General features: G+C 52.6%; 2 protein-coding genes across 2 annotated transcripts in view; both read left to right on the top strand.

The window, feature by feature from the left end:
- The window catches only part of LOC133359031 (phospholipase A-2-activating protein-like), a 22,859-nt gene extending 16,646 nt beyond the window's left edge, over positions 1 to 6,213 (top strand). Inside the window, exon 6 of the mRNA XM_061577402.1 lies at positions 6,130 to 6,213. Within this exon, the coding sequence (XP_061433386.1) occupies positions 6,130 to 6,213 (84 nt within the window). The remainder of the gene's footprint in view (positions 1 to 6,129) is intronic.
- Positions 6,214 to 9,728: 3,515 nt separating this feature from the next.
- On the top strand, positions 9,729 to 19,754 carry LOC133359259 (S-methyl-5'-thioadenosine phosphorylase-like). The gene is made up of 7 exons (XM_061577737.1): positions 9,729 to 9,809; positions 15,463 to 15,549; positions 15,858 to 16,084; positions 16,659 to 16,761; positions 16,966 to 17,205; positions 18,227 to 18,349; positions 19,598 to 19,754. Exons 1-7 carry the CDS (start codon positions 9,756 to 9,758, stop codon positions 19,634 to 19,636), a joined length of 873 nt encoding a protein of 290 aa, XP_061433721.1. The 5' UTR covers positions 9,729 to 9,755; the 3' UTR covers positions 19,637 to 19,754.
- The last annotated feature ends 4,044 nt before the right edge of the window (positions 19,755 to 23,798 follow it).

Raw genomic sequence — 23,798 nt, 5'->3', positions numbered from 1 at the left:
CACCCACTCACCCATTCACTCACCCACCCACTCACTCACCCACTCACTCTCCCACTCACCAACCCACTCACCCACCCACACACCCACCCACTCACCCACTCACTCACCCACCCACTCACTCACTTACTCACCCACCCACTCACTCTCCCACCCACCCACTCACCCACCCACTCACCCACTCACTCACCCACTCTCCCACCCACCCACTCGCCCACCCACTCGCTCACACACCCACCCACTCACCCACCCACTCACCCTCCCACTCACCCACACACCACGTTCACAGACGACGCAGAGCGCGGCGGAACGAGGCGGACGCGACCCGGAGTGGCGCGGCAGATGATGAATTTTTGTTTGTTGAAATGCCGGGCTCATTAATGAGAACGTTAATGAATACGTGACGCGTCGCAAACGTCTTGCCACCTCTCCCCCCTCTACTCCAACCCCACTTTCCCTTCCCCGCGCACTGTCGCTATGAGGTCATCGTGGGATATTGGAGTAATTGAATTAAGGCCGTGTTCATTAGCGAGCGAGCGAGCGAAATAAGTAAACCCGTAAAAACAAAGTTTTTCACTCTAAATCCTTTATATGCGTGGCGGCTTGAGTCCTCTCGTCCTCTGGCTTGAGATGGCTGCCACCTATGGGTCAGATGATTGTCTGCCAGTATTAAACAATTGGTAATTAAATATAATATTTTTGTCCTATAAAGTGTAACATTTTGGAAAAAAAATTTCACGAACATTAATTGTCACGCACAACGAGTCTGTGTGCAAAATGTCAACTCGATTGGATCATGGGAAGTGGGTTAAAAAACGACCGAAAGATTTACACGGTCGTAAGCAAGCAAGCAAGCACGGATTTAAAAAACATAGCGAAGATCCGCCGCACAGGTTCCTGCAGGCTGTTGGGGCAATTGAACCTCATGGCGGTACCACGGGGTTCCATAGGACCCCGGCTCTCGCACGATGTCTGTGATGCTGTCAGTTTTAGTCTGTGTTGATGGTCGGCGATGCGGCATTCGACTCATCTCGACGAGCCGTACACGATGCAGCACCGCCACGGTGCCACGTACCGCGAGCGTTCAGGGTCTCGGCGCAATCGTTCTCGCTGCGTTTCGACATCACGGAGTGTGGCACTGATGTCGGATTATAGTACAGTAGTAGGTTTTTACCCTTTTAAACTGGTACAAAACTGACACCTTTATTCAAGGCATCATGTTTGCAATGACCACAACACAAGTAGTCAAAAAAGCAAACAAAAAGAACCAACTCTGATAATGAAAGTTGCATATTATTATCATTATCAGAGTTGCTTCTTTTTGTTTGCATTTTGACTACTTGTGTTGTGGTTATTGCCAACATGATGCCTTGTATAAAGGTGTCAGTTTTGTACCAGTTTAAACGGGTAAAAACCTACTGCTATATTTGCCACTGCTAAAAGAGATCTCATAGTGATGTGGGATTGATTGGGTACCCCAGTCGCGGAGTTAAGTAACACACCCCTGGAAAAAAATATTGTCCCAGAAATAAAATCTTTAATTGCCTCGGCCAGTTTCTATTATTTGGTTACCGCGGGGTACCGCCATAAGGAATCATTTGCTGTTGTGTGCGCATGTGTGTTGAACTTCTTTTGCGCCGTACCTAGCCAGGAGGTGCGAGGGAAGGACAACAAAACTAAACCAACCAAGAAGCAGTTCTTAAAGATATTAGTTTGTCGATGTGAGATGAAGTCAAAGTCCGTAGCTCCCACGGTTGGCTTCCGAATATCGGAAGGAAAAGAGCGTTCCAGACGGCCGCAAAGCTGCTGGTGGTAGTGGTGGTGAGCGGTGGTGCGCGGTTAGCGCTACGCTGCGCTCCGAACCCGGCTGTGACCCGGGTTCGATGCCCGCTCACGGCCAACACCCAGTGACGATTATCTGAACCGGGTCCTCCCCTAGGTCGACTCAGCCTCAAAGAGTACCTGGTGCGGGGGTGTAGGACACAATCGCCACTAGAGGTTAGACAAAGGCGGCCGGGCGTGATGCTGGCCACCCACCCCCTCGTGTGCCACAGTGCCGGCCTTCATAGGTGCTGCTACTCGCTAACAGCACTTGCCCCGACAGTCTGTTAAGGCTACACGGGGGATCTTGTATTTTCGTCGCAAAGGCGGCACAACATTCCTACGAAACAGTTGGGCGGGGTGGGTCAGCCCCACGCCTCGGTCCGCCTTTGCCTTCCCCGGTTTGCCGACGTGTTTGCCACACACCGCCGCACCGGGTACACGTGCTATTATTATTATTTTTAAGGCCGAGTCGACCTAGGGGGAGGCCCAGGCGGGACCGGCTCAGATGTACAGTGGTGACGTGGGAGCAGGGAGGGATAAGCCAACATCGGGCTCGAGATTTGAGTTGGAGGGGAAGGCGAGGCAGGTTGACGAGATGGGAGCTGGGGCGTGGTGGGTGATGATGACATTATTATTATTGTTTTTCAACATGAACCGTGGCCCCCCCCCCCTGTATCTGTATCTCCCCGTCGTGTGTGCGTGTGTGCCCCCCCCCCTCCTCCCCCCTTTGTGCGTGCGCGCATCCTCGCAGCGTAAAACGACATCATTGTAATTTTGCGTTTGCCTACGCGAAACACTGTAATAAATAAATCAATATAAACAATGTTTCCCGCTGTGTTTAATGCACCGCACACATTTTATATATGTGCGCGTGTGACGGTGTGTGTGTGCGTGTGACGGTGTGTGTGTGCGTGTGACGGCGTGTGTGGCGTGTGGGGAACGGTAGTGCAGCGGTTAGCGCGCTACGGAACCCGGCGACCCGAGTCCTCACCGGGTTTGAAAGCGACGCGGTTGGAGCTTGATGGATGGAGGGGGCAGAGCCGTTGTTGCTCCTGGGTGGGCTACGAAACAATCGAGACGACAGCCCCGGGCCCCGAACTTTGGGGAGCGGGGCACCCCCCCCCCCACCGCCCCTGCGACGGTTTGGGCCGTGTAAACTGGGTCATGGCAGAACACGGGGGCCTCAGTGAGGGATTCTCGTAGTAGCACAAGTAGCTACATGTGAAGATAAGTATGTAGTAGCTGCCTACAGTGAGGGAAAAAAGTATTTGATCCCCTGCTGATTTTGTACGTTTGCCCACTGACAAAGAAATGATCCGTCTATAATTTTAATGGTAGGTTTATTTGAACAGTGAGAGACAGAATACCAACAAAAACATCCGGAAAAATGCATGTCAAAAATGTTATAAATTGAATTGCATTTTAATGAGGGAAATAAGTATTTGACCCCCTCTCAATCAGAAAGATTTCTGGCTCCCAGGTGTCTTTTATACAGGTAACGAGCTGAGATTAGGAACACACTCTTAAAGGGAGTGCTCCTAATCTCAGCTTGTTACCTCTATAAAAGACACCTGTTCACAGAAGCAATCAATCAGATTCCAAACTCTCCACCATGGCCAAGACCAAAGAGCTCTCCAAGGATGTCAGGGACAAGATTGTAGACCTACACAAGGCTGGAATGGGCTACAAGACCATCGCCAAGCAGCTTGGTGAGAAGGTGACAACAGTTGAGTTTTATAAGGGCACCACGGGGTGACCAGCCCCTCCCCACCCAGCCCCACCCCACCCTCCCCACCCAGCCCCACCCCCACCCTCCCCACTAAGCCCCACCCCACCCCTCCCCACCCAGCCCCTCCCCACCCCCTCCCCACCCCAGCCCCTCCCCACCCAGCCCCACCCCTCCCAGCCCCTCCCCACTAATACGCACACACACACTAACACACACACACTAACACGCACACACACTAACACACGCAACAACAACAACCGCCATTCGCCACTAAGTGGCGGTGACGTCACCACGGCGCTTGTGCCAGGCCATGTGCACCTTGAGGTCACGTGAAGTGTCGAACGCCCGCTGGCAGGAGGTCACGGGGCAGACCCAGGTGCCACGGGTCGACTGACCGAGATGACCGAGATGACTGGCTGATGCACCACCTGTGCTCCCTACTGTACCAACTTTCTGTGCTTTAGCCACCCGGCGCTCCGCTCGTTGTTGTGAGCGTCGCTCCTCCGCCCTCCGTTGTTGTTGGAGGGCGACTGCCTCCAACTGCCAAGTAGCGTCCTTCACGCGCCTCCTTCACAGAGGCCGATCTTGACACGGCTGGTACCAGTCATCGGCAAGTCCACTCAGCTCCACGTCCTCCTGTACCACATCACTCCATCTCTTCTCTAGCCCGTGCCGCGCCCGTTTAGCCCCCTCGATCCGGCCGAACAAAAGCTGTTTAGGCATGCGGTGGCTGGGCATGCGGGCTACATGACCCTGCCAACGCAGCCTTGCCTGCCGGAGGAGTTCACCGATGGGACTTTGCCCAGATCTTTCAAGGATTTGTGAGCTCCTCACACAATCCAGCCTGGTTCAACCCAGGATGGATCGTAGGCAGGCCAGCCTAAATGTTTCCAACCGGCGAAGATGCTCCATTAGGGGGGTCCACGTTTTGCAAGCGTAGAGAAGGGAGGGAATGACCGTGGCCGAGAAGACCCGAAGCTTCGTGCGGAGCGACAGACCAGGTAGCTTCCACACAGCGTTACGCAACCGATGAAAAGATATTGCCGCTCGACTGATTCGGAGTGAGACCTCTGCTGTTAAACCGTAGCCGGTCATAAGCACACTGTCCAGATATGGGAAACTCTCCACTCTCTCCACAACTGCCCTATCACCAATTGGGAGTTGTGGGAGTGGAGTGTCCGATGGTACAAAATACCCAGGCAGGTGCTTAGTTTTGTTGGGGCTGATGGGGAGCGGTGGTGTAGCGGTTAGCGCGCTGCACTACGATACCGGCTACCCGAGTTCAATTCCCGCTCACGACCAACACCACCAGTGACGATTATCTGAACCGGTCCTGGGCCTCCCCTAGGTCGACTCAGCCCCAAATGAGTACCTGGTGCGGTGTGTAGTAAACATTGCCACTGGGGGAGACAAAGGCGGTCGGGCGTGGTGCTGGCCACCCACCCCCTCGTGTGCCGTGCCGGCCTTCGTAGGTGCTGCTCGCTAACAGCACTTGCCCCTACAGTCTGTTAGAGGCTACACGGGGGATCTTTGAGATCCCAATTCTGCACAGGCGCCGTGATGCAATTACGTGAATTCAATTCAATTACCCGAATCAAATGCCGGTCAGGGGGGTGGCTGACTTAGCATTGACCCGGTTGGATCAAGCATTGGGCGAAAGCAGTCATCGTCATTAGTTACCCTGGAAATTCCACGTTCCTATGACGGAGGGGGGGGGGGTGGAGCCCGAATCGGAGAAATGAAGGCACAGCAAAGAAATGTTTTGATTTTTTTTTTTAAGATTGGCTCGCAATTCTAGATTTGAAGTTTTCGTGACTGCAAGGATTCATACTCTTAGTTCTTTTGGTAAAGTCACGTAGTTAAGAGCTTGCATCTTGAATCCCTGCCTCGCTTGATGCAGCAAATCTGGCTGTGACGGTCCCACCTGATGACGGAGACTTGTGTTGCCTCCGAAACGTCGTGATTTTTTTATTTTATTTTTATTAATTTTAATTTCATTTTTTTACCTACGTGACTTTACCGAAAGAACTAAAGAGTATTCTTCTTGGTTCTTTCGGTAAAGTCACGTAGAAGGGAAATAATAAAATAATAAAAATAAAACATAATAAAATAATTCTCACGACGTTTCGGCCACAACGCAAGCAGCCGACCTCAGGTGAAGAACAGGTCGGTCTCATTCAGACGCTGTCTTTCCGACAGACCTGTTCTTCACCTGAGGACGGCTGCTTGCGTTGTGGCCGAAACGTCGTGAGAATTATATTATTATGTTTTATTTTTATTATTTTATTACTTCCCTTCTACGTGACTTTACCGAAAGAACCAAGAAGATGAATCCCTGCAGTCACGAAAGCTTTAAATCGAAATTTAACTAAGAGTATTGGCTCGCAATATTAGGGCGGAGTCGGGGCGTGCTCAGATCGATGTCGCCACGCTGGGGCCCCAGAGCGTGCGTCCTCTCAGAAGGGCCGTGTGATTGATGGGATGTGTAAAACAATGTTGTTGTTTTTTTATAATGCGGATGGGCAGATCGATTCGGCAAAGATGGCTTTTGTCCGCTCTATTGATTCGGGGTGCTGAAGGACGGGCCGAACGAGATTCGTGATTTAATTCCGTGCGCGTGTGTCTGCTGCCACCTGGCGTTTGATTTTCGCTACTACACCTGAAGGGTATTCATATTTCGATTTAAAGCTTTCGTGACTGCAGGGATTCATCTTCTTGGTTCTTTCGGTAAAGTCACGTGACTTTACCGAAAGAACCAAGAAGAGGTATTCATATTCTTAGTTTTTTTTTTCGGTAAAGTCACGTAGGTAAAACATTTAAATTTAAATTAATAAAAGTAAACTAAAAATTAAATAAAAATCACGACGTTTCGGAGGCAACACAAGCTTCCGTCTTCAGGTGGAACCGTCACAGCACGATTGCTGTATCACCTGAAGGGCCCCACTGACTTCACAGGATGTGCATATAATTATCATCATCAGAGTTGTTTCTTTTTGTTTGCATTTTGACTGCTTGGTTATTGCAAACATGATGCCTTGTATAAAGGTGTCAGTTTTTGTACAAGTTGAAAGGGTAAAAACCTATTACTATATTCACAGGGTGTCCTCTGACATGGGTCATGATGAACCCATCGAGAGAGAGACCCGCATCCAAGCTCTGATTGAACCCGTGTTCTCAGAGGTGGCCGGCTTAAGAAGTTGTCTCTGGCATGGGAATTACGAGCCTACAGACAACGGAGCCTCCCCAGCGCTTGAAACGATCCAAGATTTCATTTGGACTAGGAGATGTTAACTACCTCGCCCGGTATACAGGAGGTCGTGGATTCGATCCCGACCCTGACGCTTGCTGTTTTTTGGAGTTTGCGTGTCTCTCTCTCTCTCTCTCATCATCATCACGGTGGCTAAGATATGTTAACTACCTTGCCTGGTGTGCAGGAAGTTCGTGGGTTCTATCCCGACCATGATGCCTGCTGTATATTTGGAGTTTGCGTGTCTCTCTCATCATCATCACGTTGGCCCGGAGATGTTAACTACCTCTCCCGGTTTACAGGAGGTTCATGGGTTCGATCCCGACCCTGACGCCTGCTGCTGTATATTTGGAGTTTGCGTGTCTCTCTCATCATCATCACGTTGGCCAGGAGATGTTAATTACCTCGCCTGGTATACAGGAGGTCGTGGGTTCCATCCCCACCTGACGCCTGCTGCTGTATATTTGGAGTTTGCGTGTCTCTCTCTCTCTCATCATCACGGTGGCTAGGAGATGTTAACTACCTCACCTGGTATACAGGAGGTCGTGGGTTCCATCCCGATCCTGACGCCTGCCGCTGTATATTTGGAGTCTGCTTGTCTCTCTCTCTCCCCCCGTGGTCGCGTGGATTTTTCTCCGGGTCCTCCGGTTTCCCCCCCCCCCCACACACATTTAGAAACACGCGTTCCGATTTATTTGGCTGCTGCTTTACATTTCCACGTGATTATGATGATGATAAGAAGCCACCACTTCGTTGAGCTGTCATTGGTGATGACCAGGTCGCTTCTGAAGAGCTAAGCGGCTCAAGTGCGCCCTTGACTGGGAAAATAAATCAAAAGTTTAGAGTTTAAATGTGGCAGTAAACAAAGTAGCGCACAGAGCGAAAGTCTCGTAGCGCGGAGCGCACAGCCACTCCAGTGCAGCGCACGAGGAGACAGCTGCCACAAAGACAAAGGTCCCCCGTGTAGCCTTCACAGACTGTTGGGGCAAGTGCTGTTAGCGAGCAGCACCTACGAAGGCCGGCGCTGTGGCACACGAGGGGGTGGATTGCCAGCACCACGCCCGGCCGCCTTTGTCTCTCCAGTGACGATGTTTACGACACCACGCCGCACCAGGTACTCATTTGAGGCTGAGTCGACTTAGGGGAAGGCCCCAGGACCGGTTCAGATCATCGTCACCGGTGGTGTTGGTGGCCGTGAGCGGGAATCGAACTCGGGTTTCCGAACCCGGCGCGACGCGCTGATTCCTCCAGTCTAAATAATTTGATTCTAACGCTGACATCTGTGTGTATCTGTGTGTATCTCTCTATGTATCTCTGTGTGTGTATCTCTGTGTGTGTATCTCTGTGTGTGTATCGGTGCGTGTATCTGCGTGTGTATCTCTGTGTGTGTATCTCTGTGTGTGTATCTGTGTGTGTGTATCTGTGTGTATCTGTGTGTGTGTATCTGTGAGTTGTATCTGTGTGTATCTCTCTGTGTATCTCTCTGTGTATCTCTCTGTGTATCTCTGTGTGTGTATCTCTGTGTGTGTGTCTGTGTGGAGCATCTTCGCCGGTTGGAGACATTTAGGCTGGCCTGCCTACGATCCATCATGGGTTTGACCAGGCTGGATTGTGTGAGGAGCTCACAAATCCTTGAAAGATCTGGACAAAGTCCCATCGGTAAACTCCTCCGGCAGGCAAGGCTGCGTTGGCTGGGTCATGTAGCCCGCATGCCCAGCCACCGCATGCCCAAACAGCTTTTGTTCGGCCGGATCGAGGGGGCTAAACGGGCGCGGCACGGGCTAGAGAAGAGATGGAGTGATGTGGTACAGGAGGACGTGGAGCTGAGTGGACTTGCCGATGACTGGTACCAGCGGTGTCAAGATCGGCCTCTGTGGAGGAGGCTCGTGAAGGACGCTACTGGGCAGTTGGAGGCAGTCGCCCTCCAACGACAACGGAGGGCGGAGGAGCGACGCTCACAACAACGAGCGGAGCGCCGGGTGGCTAAAGCACAGCAAGTTGGCACAGTAGGGGGCACAGGTGGTGCATCAGCCAGTCATCTCGGTCATCTCAGTCAGTCGACCCGTGGCACCTGGGTCTGCCCCCTGACCTCCTGCCAGCGGGCGTTCGACACTTCACGTGGCCTCAAGGTGCACATGGCCTGGCACAAGCGTCGTGGTGACGTCACCGCCACTTAGTGGCGAATGGCGGTTGTTGTTGTGAAAATCGACTCAGCCTCAAATGAGCACTCAGTGCGGAGGGATCCGATGAGCTCCAAATCTCTTTTTCGATTTCACCGGGAAAGTGCCGCTAACCGTTGCGCCACCGCTCCTACTCCACCATGCGCCTATCAAAAACAACTTTCAATCACCGACATCGTTGATACCTTTCGATTTAAAGCTTTCGTGACTGCAGGGATTCATCTTCTTGGTTCTTTCGGTAAAGTCGCGTAGAAGGGAAGTAATAAAATAATAAAAAATAAAACATAATAAAATAATTCTGAGAATTATTTTATTATGTTTTATTTACATTATTTTATTACTTCCCTTCTACGTGACTTTACCGAAAGAACCAAAGAAAGATCGTTGATACCTGTACAACCATTCGTAATGTTTGTACAGGTATAATAAATAAAAATAAAACATAATAAAAGTATTCTGAGAATTATTTTATTACGTTTCATTTTCATTATTTTATTCTGAGAACTATTATTATGTTTTATTATTATTTTATTACTTCCCTCCTACGTGACTTTACCGAAACAACCAAGAAAGATCGTTCATACCTGTACAAAAACATTCGTAATGGATCAACCTAACCCCCCCCCCCCTCCCACAGTTCACAGTGGTACATCCCTGCCCCATCTATAAAGCACAGCGCGAGGCTGGGCGAGTCCAACTGTGGGGAAGTCAACTCAGAAGGGGGGGGGTTTGGGGGCGTGGCTTATTCGGTTTGGACGAAACCATCTCGGCCTTCGACATGAGCGGGGGGGGGTTTGCGCGCGTGTTCGAAACCGCTATGGCTGCCGTGAAGGTAACCGACTCGTGTTTGATCGCCTTTCTTGCCGCCTACGACGACGATGACGACGACGACGCGACCTGAATTAGTCAACGAAGGCGACTGTCACCCGCCGCCCCTTCGACTGTTGTTTGTTGTTGTTTGTTTGTTTGTTGTTGTTGTGAGTTACATCGCAACGGGCGGTTGCGTCGGAAACTTCATCCCAGCAGTGGATCGACCATGGGTGATGATGATGGTGGTTGTTGTTGTTGTTGCTGTTGTTGTTGTTGTTGTGTTTGGGGGCGTGTGTGAGTGTCGGCGTGTGTTTCTGTGTGAGTGTCTTTGTGTGTTTGTGTGTGTCTTTGTGTGGTTGTGTCTTTGTGAGTGTGTCTTTGTGTGTGTGTGTGAGTGTCTTTGTGTGTGTGTGTGTCTGTGTGTGTGTGTTTGTGTGTGTGTGTGTCTGTGTGTGTGTGTCTTTGTGTGTTTGTGTGTGTGTGTCTTTGTGTGTGTGTCTTTGTGTGTGTGTGAGTGTCTGTGTTTGTGTGTGTGTGTCTTTGTGTGTGTGTGTGAGTGTCTGTGTGTGTGTGTCTTTGTGTGTGTGTGAGTGTCTGTGTGTGTGTGTCTTTGTGTGTGTGTCTTTGTGTGTGTGTGAGTGTGTTTGTGTGTGTGTGAGTGTCTTTGTGTGTGTGTGTGTGTCTTTGTGTGTGTGTCTTTGTGTGTGTGTGTAGGCCTTCATAGGTGCTCGCTAACAGCACTTGCCCCTACAGTCTGTCAAGGCTATACGGGGGATCTTTTATCTTTGTCTGTGTGTGTCTGTGAGTGTCTTTGCGTGTCGTGGCCAAAGGGGAGCGGTGGTGCAGCGGTTAGCGCTACGATTCCCGCTCACGACCAACACCACCAGTGACGATTATCTGAACCGGTCCTGGGCCTCCCCTAGGTCGACTCGGCCTCAAATGAATACCTGGTGCGGTGTGTAAACATCGCCACTGGGGAGACAAAGGCGGCCGGGCGTGGTGCTGGCCACCCACCCCCTCGTGTGCTGTGCCGGCCTTCATAGGTGCTCGCTAACAGCACTTGCCCCTACAGTCTGCTAGAGGCTACACGGGGAATCTTTGTCTTTGTCTCCTTCATAAGTGCTGCTCGCTAACAGCACTTGCCCCTACAGTCTGCTAGAGGCTACACGGGGGACCTTTGTCTCTGTACAGTAACGCACGTGTTCGTTGCCGGAACGCGGCGCGGGTCGCTCTCCAAATCTGAAGCGCGTCTCCGTTCGATCTCTTCATCATCGTCGTCATCATCATCTTCATCATCGTCTTCATCATCGTCGTCATCTTCATCGTCATCATCTTCATCGTCGTCATCTTCGTCGTCGTCATCTTCATCTTCGTCGTCATCGTCGTCATCATCATCTTCATCGTCGTCATCATCTTCATCGTCGTCATCTTCGTCGTCATCATCTTCATCATCGTCATCATCATCATCGTCGTCATCATCATCCAGCCACGATCTCTATCCACTGCTGGACACGAAGGCACCACCCCCAACCCCACGAGGGGTCAACCCAGCAGCCAACCCCACGAGGGGTCAACCAGCAGCCGACCCCACGAGGGGTCAACCCAGCAGCCGACCCCACGAGGGGTCAACCAGCAGCTAACCCCACGAGGGGTCAACCAGCAGCCCACCCCACGAGGGGTCAACCAGCAGCTAACCCCACGAGGGGTCAACCCAGCAGCCGACCCCACGAGGGGTCAACCCAGCAGCCCACCCCACGAGGGGTCAACCCAGCAGCTAACCCCACGAGGGGTCAACCAGCAGCTAACCCCACGAGGGGTCAACTCAGCAGCCAACCCCACGAGGGGTCAACCCAGCAGCCGACCCCACGAGGGGTCAACCCAGCAGCCGACCCCACGAGGGGTCAACCCAGCAGCCGACCCCACGAGGGGTCAACCCAGCAGCCGACCCCACGAGGGGTCAACCCAGCAGCTAACCCCACGAGGGGTCAACCAGCAGCCAACCCCACGAGGGGTCAACCCAGCAGCCAACCCCACGAGGGGTCAACCCAGCAGCCAACCCCACGAGGGGTCAACCCAGCAGCCAACCCCACGAGGGGTCAACCCAGCAGCCAACCCCACGAGGGGTCAACCCAGCAGCCGACCCCACGAGGGGTCAACCCAGCAGCCGACCTTTGCGATGATAGCGATACATCCCAGCCCACGATCAGAGTCCGTATTCTAATCCTGGAGAAATCCGATGAGCTTCCAAGCTCTTTCTCGCGGATTATTATGATTATTTTTTGTTGTATTTCATCGCTCCGTCTCCTCTCGTAGCAGTGATGCTGAACGCAGCCGTTATGCACCCATCGAGTGGGAGCGAGAGATGGAGCGACCCGAGGTCTGATTAAAGCAAGCCCATCGCCATGGAGTGAACATTGGGGGGGACCAAATCTCCCAGGGGGTCTAGGGACCCCCACCAGAAAAAAAATCTAAATTTTTTAACTCATTTCCTGCCTAAAATATAAAAAAAAATCACTGACACGTGGCGTGGGATGGACTTTTTATCTATTTTGACAATGTCTAATAGTGTATTGTATTGCATTGCTCTGTTTTACTTTTTTTTACCTTGTTTCATTGTATGTAATGGCAGAGATTAGGGATTTATAAAGTACAACCATAACCACAATCGTATCAACGGAAATCTATGCATTGTTGTATGAAGACGAGTCCAGATATTGTGGCCAAGGTTTAGCAATTTGTTTTTATTTATATAGTATAGACAATATTTATTTTTTAAGATTGTTTATAGCAATATATTGGGGGGGACATTTTGAGCATATTTGAATATTGGGGGGGGGGGGTTGAACCCTCGTTCTCAGAGGTTGCCGGGTTAAGAAGTTGTCTCTGACATGGCCATTCTGAGCCTCCAGACAACGTAGCCTCCCCAGCGCTTGAAACCATCCAAGAGTTGATTTTGGCAAGGAGATGTTAACTACCTCGCCTGGTATACAGGAGGTCGTGGGTTCGATCCCAACCCTGACGCCTGCTGTATATGTGTCTCATCATCATCACGGTGACTAGGAGATGTTAACTACCTCGCCTGGTATACAGGAGGGCGTGGGTTCGATGCCTGACTGATAGCTGCTGTATATTTTGAGTTTGCGTGTCTCTCATCATCATCACGGTGGCTAGGAGATGTTAACTACCTCGCCTGGTCTACAGGAGGTCGTGGCTTCGATCCCAACCCTGACGCCTGCTGCTGTATATTTGGAGTTTGAATGGCTCTCTCGCTTTCTCCCTGTGGTTGTGTGGATTTTTCTCCGGCTTCTCTGGATTTCTGCTCCACATTTGAGAAACGTGTGTGTGTTTAGAGTATGTTGGCTGCTGCTGTATATTTCCACACGGTGATGATGAAGCCACTTCGTCGAGATCTCATTTGCGATGGTCAGGGTCGCTTCTGACGAAGAGCTACGTACCACCATTGGAACCTCATTTGCCAGTAAAAAAATATGATCATTGTTTTTTACCCTTCTATCTGGCAACAAAACTGACACCTTTTTTACAAGGAGTCATGTTTGCATAGACCACAATACCTGCAGTCATAATGCAAACAAAAAAACATAACTCTGATAATGTATGCACTGTCCTGCATACATTATCAGAGTTATGCATACATTATCAGAGTTATGTTTTTTGTTTGTATTATGACTGCAGGTATTGTGGTCTATGCAAACATGACTCCTTGTAAAAAGGTGTCAGTTTTGTTTCCAGATAGAAGGGTAAAAAACCAATTATCAGCTACGTAGCAGTTCGGTGCGGCCTTACCTGGTCAAATAAACAAAATTGAAATAGTTTAGTGATGTGTAGACCCGGTGCCTTCTGACATGACCATTAGAACACGCAGTGTGGGCCCCAGGGCTCGCACACGAGTCCTGTACGATTTACAAATGAGCATTGATCTCGGCCAGAGGGCTTCTTGAAACCAAAATAACAAGAGACATTTTTTTTTGGAATTCCGTAGCTCACCAGGCGAGAGGTAGTTAACATCTCCTAGCCCCCCCCTCCACCCAGGTTAGGTCTCACCCCATTTGCAAATCGTGGGAATCTGTATTCCCGATTTTATTTGGGGGAATCGATCGATTTACATCTGCGAAACTGAACTGGGCGTTGTTGGGGGGGGGGAGGGAAGAAGTGATTTTATTAAATCCTTTATATTAAGTTCGCTTGCTTGCTTGCTTGCGCGCTTACGACCGTGCAAATCTTTCGGTCGTTTTTTAACCCACTTCCCGTGATCCAATCGAGCTGACATTTTGCACACAGACTCGTTGTGCCTGACAATTAATTTTCGTGAAAATTTTTTTCCAAAATTTTCCACTTTTTAGGAAAAAAAAATTTTCATATTTAATTTAAAATACCAATGTGATAAAAATGAAACTCTTACTCAAGAAAAACAGAAATGAATAATAAAATAAAACCGATGCCACGCATATAAAGGATTTATAGTGAAAAACTTTGTTTTTACGGGTTGATTTTAGCTCGTCAGATTCCTCCCAGGAGAAATAAATATTCTGATTTGAAACATACATTGTAAAACATACACATATATATATAACCTTGGAGGGCGTGGGAAAAAACAAGTCTCGCACGATGTTTTCACATGCGTGCCGCTGGACGGGAGGTGGTGCGTGGGTCACGTGACGACTCGCAGTACTTCGGTTTCGTTTCCGCGGCATTCTTATTTGGCCCGCGTCGCGTCTCCCGCGACCCCGGGTCGCTCTCGCGAACGAGACTCACCTCCCCGCCGTGGTCGATGTCGTTGTGGGTTTCGCTTTCCAACACTCACCCGGTGAGCGCTGTTACCGGTAACGAATTGGCCGCGTTTTGTGCACGTGACTCAAAGCCCCGCCCCCCCCCCCCCCCCTCTTGCTGATTGACTGTGTCGGGTGGTGGCGGCGGCGGGTTTAACGACACAACGTTGTGTTTTTATTTCTTGGGTCTTTTGATAAAGTCACGTCATCTTTGAACCTGTCCACGTGACTTTACCGAAAGACCCAAGAATATGAATTCCTACAGTCGCGAAAGCTTTAAGTCAAGAATGTATATTTACGCGATCTCACCCGCAGTACCTCTACTCGGGATGATGTTGGTCGCGAAAGCCTGCCGCGTGTTAAACCTCCTCCTCTTCTCTCTCGCTCTCTCACGTCCTGAGCCTGGTTTTAAACAGGAGATCAACTTGAACCCTTTTTGACCATCGCGTCATCGCAATCTAAACCCAAAAAAACCTGTTGTCAATATTATGCACGGGAAAGGGCTTGCGATGACGTGTCCGTACGTCATCGCAACGGAATCGGAAGAAAAACTTAGAAACAAGATGAGACTTACCGAGGCTCCCGCAATGCCGCGCGGAGGGGAGGGGCGCGCCTGGCACAGGTTTTGGCGCTTCTCTACGGCTGAGTAACGGCGTCTTCGTAACGACAACGGGCTGCTACCCCTCCGTCTCTCTCCGAATCAACATTTAACGCCGAACCCGCTCGCTCGATACCGAGATTCGGCGGTGAACAGGGACCCCCACCCCCCGCCACTGGAACTTTCAGGACGTCTCGGAACGGGAAATGGGTTCATCTTGTAACTCTGACCCCTGTCTCTCCCCCCCCCCCCCCGTTCCCTTGCCGCCACCACCCCCTCCCCCCGGACAGATTGGGATCATCGGGGGCACGGGTCTGGATGACCCCGACATTCTGGAGGACCGGCAGGAGATCCACGTGGACACTCCCTATGGGAAGGTACGGGCGCTACAACAATGGCAACAAACAACGGGGAGACATTAACGGTTTAACTTTTTTATTTATTTGACCAGGTAAGGCCCACTTGAGCTATGCAATAGTCCCTCGGTTAACGGTGACATCGTAAACGTTTAGCGCCTCCCGTAGGAACCCCATGGTTGCGACTAACCGTTCAAATGTTGATGCGCCCCAATTGTAAATGTAGTGGGTTTACTCTTCAACACACCGCCGGAGTGCTGTACTAGTAATGAATCTACACACACTGCAATGTCTCTCCCCACGCCCTGGTCCGGCCCCTCTCTTCTCAGCCGTCCGATGCGATCATCTCGGGCCGCATGGGACCCGTGCCGTGCCTGCTCCTCGGCCGCCACGGGCGCGGCCACTCGCTGCCGCCGTCGCGCGTCAACTACCGCGCCAACCTGTGGGCCCTGCGCGCCGCGGGCGCCACGCACCTCCTCGCCACCACGGCCTGCGGCTCCCTCCGCGAGGACATCCGGCCCGGCGACCTCGTCTTCCTCGACCAGTTCATCGACCGGTACGCGGATGGCCGGTGCCCATTTTACGCCGGCGATGCCGGGCTGCCGGCGACGGGGCCCGGCAGCCCGGCTCGCGACAACGCCGGCACGGGAGGGGCGGAGAGAATTCTTCATCGGTGCTCCCTGCAACTCCGATAAAAACTATTTTTTTGTTTGCACGGTCGGCCACGCGCGCGGTGCGAAAGAAGTTCAACGTTACGTGCAGACGCGCGTCGCGTTGCGGAGGAGCAAGAGGGGGGGGCGGGGCGGCGTGTGGTGGTCACGCAGTTGGGGGGAGGGGGGCAGGTGATTTGGTCACGTGACCGGCTCGCTCGTGCTGGTTGGCTGGCCCCCGTTTTGAGTTTTTAAAATTTTATAAATCTGCGGGAGTGCCCCCGGGGACGACGGTGGTCGTCGTTGGTTGTTGTTGTTTGTTGTTGTCATCCTCGTCGTCGGTTGGTTGCTGTTGTTTGTTGTTGTCATCCTCGTCGTCGATTGTTGGGTTGTTGTCGCTGTCATCATTGTTGTTTATTGTTGTCATCCTCGTTGTCCTCGTCATCATGGTTGTTTGTTGTCATCCTCGCCGCCGCTCAGGACGACGAAGCGGGAGCAGACCTTCTACGACGGCGCGGGGGGCGGCCCCCCCGGCGTGTGCCACATCCCCATCGCCGAGCCGTTCTGCCCGCGTCTGCGCCAGGTGACGCCGCCGCCGCCGCTTGCACGCGACAGCCTCCAAGTGCACGTCGCCTGGCACGAGCGCCGCGGCGTCGTCACTTAACCAGGAGATTAAAAAACATAACCTCGCTGCGACACGCCATTGTGTTGTTGTTGCCTTCTGCTACACGGCACTGACGCAGCGATTCGCACCCCCCTGTCCGCCCCCCCACCACGCACGGCGCAGGCCCTGGCGGTGTGCGCGCGCGAGCTGGGCGTGCGGGCGCACGTGGCCGGGACGGTGGTCACCATCGAGGGGCCGCGCTTCTCGAGCCGCGCCGAGAGCCGCCTGTTCGGCGCCTGGGGGGCGCACGTCGTCAACATGACGAGCGTGCCCGAGTGCGTGCTGGCGCGCGAGCTGGCGCTGCCCTACGCCGCCGTCGCCATGGTCACCGACTACGACTGCTGGAGGGACAGCGACGAGCCGGTACGGGTGGCGGGCGACACCGGGGGGGGGGGTTGGCGGGGCGTGGGGAGGTGGGGGGGTGTGGGGGTACTGGTGGTGACAGAGACTGTGAGCGTCAGAGTGGGTGGGGGGGGTGCTTACGAAAGAGATGGAACGGTAACGGAATCTGAAGTTTGTTTCGCCCAAGTAAAGCATGTAGAGCCGAGAAGCTCTTCTTTTGATTTTCTTCCCAAGGGCCGACTCGGCCGGCAGACACAATGTCAACACCTCGAAGCACTCCGCAATCACTCGCACTCGCCCACCCACTCTAAACTGTGGCGAGATGTTAACTACCTCGACTGGCGTACAGGGATTGAACCCACGACCTCCTGTATACCAGGCGAGGTAGCTAACATCTAGCCACTGTGATGATGAGAGAGACACTCAAACGCCAAATATACAGCAGCAGACGTCAGGGTCAGGATCGTACCCACGACCTCCTGTATACCAGGCGAGGTGGTTAACATCTCCTAGCCACCGTGATGATGATAGAGAGAGACATGCAGACATCAGGGTCGGGATCGTATCCACGACCTCCTGTATACCAGGCGAGGTAGTTAACATCTCCTAGCCACCGTGATGATGATGAGAGAGAGACATCAGGGTCGGGATCGAACCCACGACCTCCTGTATACCAGGCAAGGTAGCTAACATCTCCTAGCCACCGTGATGATGAGAGAGACACGCAAACGCCAAATATACAGCAGACGTCAGGGTCGGGATGGAACCCACGACCTCCTGTATACCAGGCGAGGTAGTCAACATCTCCTCGCCACCGGAACATTATAGGAGACGTTCCTGAGCAACGGCCCTCCTCCACGGGGCGCATTCATCGCACGTAGTTTTCACGTAGGCCTCGGCGATTCGGAAGAGAACACTACGGCTTCGGTCGCTGCTGCTGCTGCTGCTGTACACGGCAGCAGCTCGCGACCACGCCGGCGTCGTCGGCGATGCCGAAACTTTTTACCGCCGTCGGCGCGCGACCGTCCCGCCCGCACCGCAGGTGAGCGTGGAGAAGGTGATGGCGACGTTCCGGCAGAACGCGGCGAAGGTGACCAGCCTGCTGGTGAACGTGGTGCCCTACATCGCCGCCCAGGACTGGAGCCGGACCCTGCAGGAGCTCAAGGTACGTGGCCCAGAGGTCGCAATCGGGTTTTGATTCCTTACCTGTACCCGGCCGCACCAGGGTCGCAAACGGGTACCCGTACCCGGCCGCACCAGGGTTGCAAACAGCTACCCGTACCCTACCCGATACCCGGCTACCCGTACCCGGCCGGGTATCGGATAGGGTACGGGTACCCGATTGCGACCTCTGGGATGAAGCCATGTTGCAGGCGCGGGTGGGTTGATTCTAGGAACTTGAATTGTGAGAAGAGACAAGACGTTGGGAAATGAGTGACAAACGGTGACTCACAAGTGACTCACGGCCTACCCGTACCCGTACCCTACCCGATACCCGGCTACCCGTACCCGGCCGCACCAGGGTCGCAAACGGGTACCCTTAGCGAGATGTTGACTACCTCGCCTGGTGTGCAGGAGATCTTGTGTTAGATACCGACCTCCCGACGCCTACTGCTGTATATCTGGAGTTTGTGTCTCTCCCCGTGGTCGCGTGGATTTTTCTCCCGGTCCTCCGGTGTTTATTCCCCCGCCACATTTAGAATCGACATTGCGCGTTTTAAGAGTATTTGGCTGCTACTATAACACGTTCCTTCGGAGTGGGCACGTAGGAACTTGGTTGGACAGCGCAGCGTTCAGGGGAGGGGCAGTTGGATGAGTGGGCGTGTTTACCCTTCCCCCCCCCACCCTCCCTGACATCGTCAACCAATCGCGGTGTAGCTCGGTGTTCGGTGGGGAGGTGCATGGGTGGGCGGAATTCCGGATATGCACGACAGACAGACAAATAATCCCTGGTGTTCCTACCTGTACATTTCCACGTGATGATGATGATGAAGAGCCCACTTGGTTGTGACGGTCAGGGTCGCTTCCGAAAAAGAGCTACCCAGCTCAGTGGGACCTTACTAATGGTAAAGTAAAAAAAATTGTTGTCTTGGTTTTTTCGGTAAAGTCATCACGTAGAAGGGAAGCAATAAAATAATAAAAATAAAACATAATAAAATAATTCTCACGACGTTTCGGCCACAACGCAAGCAGCCGTCCTCAGGTGAAGAATGAAACACCACCAAGCTTGGAGCTTACCGAAAGAACCAAGAAGATGAATCCCTGCAGTCACGAAAGCTTTAAATCGAAAAATAAAAAAATGGCTTCGTTTAAATCTCCTGGAAATGTTGTTTGTGGACCATAAACCATTTGGCGACGTTTTTCCTGAGTCTCTTGTTCTCTCCACCCACCGCCCTGTGCCCCCTTTCTGCAGGATAGCGCCGAAGCCTCGGTCATGCTGCCCAATCACTGAAGCAACATCGTGGCCTGTACACCATTGCACGAAAGATGACCGGGACCCTCCCAGGCTTCCCCCCCCCCACCCCCCACTGCACGTTGTTCTCAGGGTCAAATGAATTCCTCGATTCCGCCGAAAAGATTTCGCTCTTTCCCGTTGCTCTGATGTTCCGCGCGTTAAACGTCATCGAAAAAAAATAAACGAAATCAAAATGTTAAATCGACTTCATCGGTGGGTCGCGAAGGAGGCAGCGCTAGTACCGAGGCTCACGCAAGGAAGGGCCGTGCCGGGCGGGAGGGGCACGATAGCCGCCTATCGGAGAGTGGCGGCTGTCGTAGAGTGGCGGCTGTCGTAGAGTGGCGGCTACCGTAGAGTGGCGGCTATCGTAGAGTGGCGGCGGTCGTGCCGCTGCGGTTCTCTGCGGTTCTCTGCGGGTGAGTAGCGACGTCCTTTATGAAAACAACAGCACGACTCCTGCTGCGACTACTACTTCTATTGAATATTAATTTAATGCCAAACCCGCTCGCACGTGACACAACCCTGCGAACTTTGCGGACGTCTCGGACGTGGTGTTGAGAGGGTTAAAGACTCGAAGCCTCTCGATTTGATTGTTTTTTGTTTCGTTGCACATTAAGGCAAGCGCTGTTATCTCGTTTCTAAAAAAAATGCAACGCTCTCAACCCGCTGCTGGATGCAGGCCTTGCGATGCCACGCGTCGATCGCGAAGGGCGTGTTGGCCATACTTCACCGTGCCCGTCAGTGGCGGAGTGGGGACGGGAGGGCGGTGGTGGTGGTGGTGGTGGTAGCGTTGACGTGCTGCCCGTTTGTGCAGGGCCCAGCTCCGCGCATGTTTCTCCTCGCTGCCTACACCGCGGTAATCTTTTGGGCCGAGTCGACCTAGGGGGGGGGAGGTGGGTAGGGGACTCCACCCTCATCCCCCCACCCCCCAATGTTATGTCCGACACTGCATGTCTGTAGCCTTCCGATACAGGGACTGTCCTCCACTTACGAACACTCTAGTTGAGATACGCACAAACCTGGTCCGTACGTCCCAGTTGCCTGTTCCGACCGTGTTCAACCGCCGGGCAATTGATGGCGGTGGTGGCATCTACATCTGCAGAACATGAACCAGTGGCATCTACATCTGCAGAACATGAACCAGTGGCATCTACATCTACAGGAGATTATACAACTTAAAGCCATTCCCCCCGTGTGTCGTGTACACGCAGTAGAACCCATTTTGAATCGACAGGGAGTAAAAGTTGGACTTACGAACAGACCTGTGGAACCAAACTCGTTCGCAAGTCAAAGGAGCCGCCGTATTAGGAAGCAACTGGGGAGCTCTGTGACTTCAAATCGAGATTGAAAACTCATTTCTTCCCAAACTGCTTTTTGCGTCTTTTTCGTTTGACGTCCCACCCACTCAACCACCCGCGGCACCTCCGGCGAGCACGGTTGGCTAGGGTACGATGACGCGAGAAGTTAAACGTCCGTGGACTCCATCGCCAGGGGTTGACCCTGGTCTGCTGTGTCGTAGCGGCGCTGGGACCGTCAACAACAGCGGCAGCCGTCGTAGTCCAGCCGCTTACGAAGAAGAATAGAACTTGCTGAACGCGATTTCGTGCGCCGTTCATGGAATGCGTTTTTTTAATTCCACCCCTCCAGCCACTTGGCCGCACCGGGCACTACTCTTGCCGCAATCATTCCAAAGGAAAAATACTTGAAATCTGTGTGTGTACGTTGAACGTCTTTCGTACCGTACGTAGCCAACCGTCGTCATCGGAGGTGTCGGGGAAGGGCAACAAACTGTCTCTCTGCACGAGTCTATGGCTCTCTGCGCGAGTCTATGGCTCTCTGCGCGAGTCTATGGCTCCCTGCACGAGTCTATGGCTCTCTGGGCGAGTCTATGGCTCTCTGCACGAGTCTATGACTCTCTGCGCGATTCTATGGCTCTCTGGGCGAGTCTATGACTCTCTGCGCGAGTCTATGGCTCTCTGGGCGAGTCTATGACTCTCTGCGCGAGTCTATGGATCTCTGGGCGAGTCTATGGCTCTCTGCGCGAGTCTATGGCTCTCTGGGCGAGTCTGTGACTCTGGGCGAGTCTGTGGCTCTCTGCGCGAGTCTGTGGCTCTCTGGGCGAGTCTATGACTCTCTGGGCGAGTCTATGGCTCTCTGCGCGAGTCTATGGCTCTCTGCGCGAGTCTATGGCTCTCTGCGGGAGTCTATGACTCTCTGGGCGAGTCTGTGACTCTCTGCGCGAGTCTGTGGCTCTCTGCGCGAGTCTGTGGCTCTCTGCGCGAGTCTATGGCTCTCTGGGCGAGTCTATGGCTCTCTGGGCGAGTCTATGGCTCTCTGCGCGAGTCTATGGCTCTCTGGGCGAGTCTATGGCTCTCTGGGCGAGTCTATGGCTCTCTGGGCGAGTCTGTGGCTCTCTGGGCGAGTATGGCTCTCTGGGTGAGTGTGTACGGTTGAACTTCTTTTGCACCGTACGTAGCCAACAGTGCTAAATTGGAGGTGCGGTGGGGGGGGGGGGCTTGACAACAAACAAGGCAGTTCAAACTAAATGAGTTTTTTTTTTAAATCGAGATCGATTTTAAAAGCGCGTAGCTCCCAGCGGCTTCCTCAATGAATTATTTTGACAGGTTCATCGAATTGTTCAAAAGTTTCAGACTTAACCGTATTGATCAAGCCCATTGCACCACAAACCTGGTTAATGTGCCTGTTAAAAAACGGACCGATCGCTTTCCTTGAACAATTCTGCTCTTTGTAGCATGGACGGGGTTCGTGATTTGTGTGTGTGCCGTCAAATAAAGATGGCCTCTGATTTCACCACTCGCTCACTTCTCGACTCGCTAACCTCTAAGCTAAACTGTTACTGGTAGGAACCTCCTGGTTACACCAGCCCACAGGGGATTATTGTGTCCGTCGTGCAGGGAGGGGCTGGGTGGGGAGGGTGGGGCTGGGTAGGGGCAGGGTGGGCTGGGTAGGGAGGGGCTGGGTGGGGACGGTGGGAGGGGTGGGGCTGGGTGGGGAGGGGCTGGTCACCCCGTGGTGCCCTTATAAAACTCAACGTTTAACCTACTCACGCCGGCTTGAGATGCGGGGGGCAGGGGGGGGGAGCAAGTGAAACAAAAAGCAGTTTTAGTTTGTCAAACTAGATGATGATTTTAAAAGTGCACAGGTCCTAATGGTTTCCTGATATCCAAAGAGCGTTCCAGACGGCCACAGAAGCGGCGTGTCTGAAAGTGCCGTGCTATGGTGCGGCCGTGGTTAGCGCCCCCCGCCGTGTTTGCGAGAGTTTGGCGTGACGATGGCTTACATGAGAATGGTCACTCGATTATCATCTTCGGCTGAGGCAACGTTGGAAAGGTCCCGCACTAAAAAAAAAACCTCGCGGCACGCTGTGGAGTTTAAAACAAAAAACAAAAAACCCCCCGTAAAGTTCAATTAATTTTATTTTTTTTCAACCATTTTGGGGGCGAGAAATCTTTAAAACCAATCTCGCTCACAGTCTCGCGCACAAATCCAATATACATTGTACAGGGAAACCCACCGGGGCAATTTCAATGTACAGGTGCACGGAGGGTGTAAAGGTGAGGCAGTATTATACATCTCGTCTTTGGCGTGGGGAGTGAGGAGGGCGTAGTCGGTTGTCGCAGGCTCACCTCCCCAACACACAGCTGGTGACTGCTGAGCGAGTAACCAGTTGGGGGGTACGTTTCGTTGATGTGACAAATCTCCTACGATTGGCCGTGTTGGGTGGCGAGTTAATGACACGTGTCGCTTACATCATCATACGCAATGGCGGAGGAGCCAGGATTTTCAGGTAGAGGAGGGGGGGGCAACCCCTCCAGCAATGAAAAATGATAGAAGTTGTTAGTAAGGACGTGTTGGTAAGTAAGGAGTTGTTAGTGAGTAAGGAGTTGTTCCTTGCTTGTTATTCGACGCGTGTGCGGCGATGACGCAGCCATCGATCGAGGGTCGAATCGGAACCGCGTTGTGTGATCGGAATCGCGCTCGCTGAAGGTGAATGCCTTCAGGGAAGTCGTGTCCTTTCGATTTAAAGCTTTCGTGACGGCAGGGATTCATCTTCTTGGTTCTTTCGGTAAAGTCACGTAGAAGGGAAGTAATAAAATAATAAAAATAAAACAACGAAATAATTCTGTCGACAGACCTG

The sequence above is a fragment of the Lethenteron reissneri genome, chromosome 64 (genome assembly GCF_015708825.2).
Source record: "Lethenteron reissneri isolate LAM-NWPU_2019-01 chromosome 64, ASM1570882v1, whole genome shotgun sequence".
Taxonomy (NCBI): domain Eukaryota; kingdom Metazoa; phylum Chordata; class Hyperoartia; order Petromyzontiformes; family Petromyzontidae; genus Lethenteron; species Lethenteron reissneri.
Note: the sequence above shows the minus strand (reverse complement) of the source record. Positions and strands in the feature narration are given on the sequence as shown.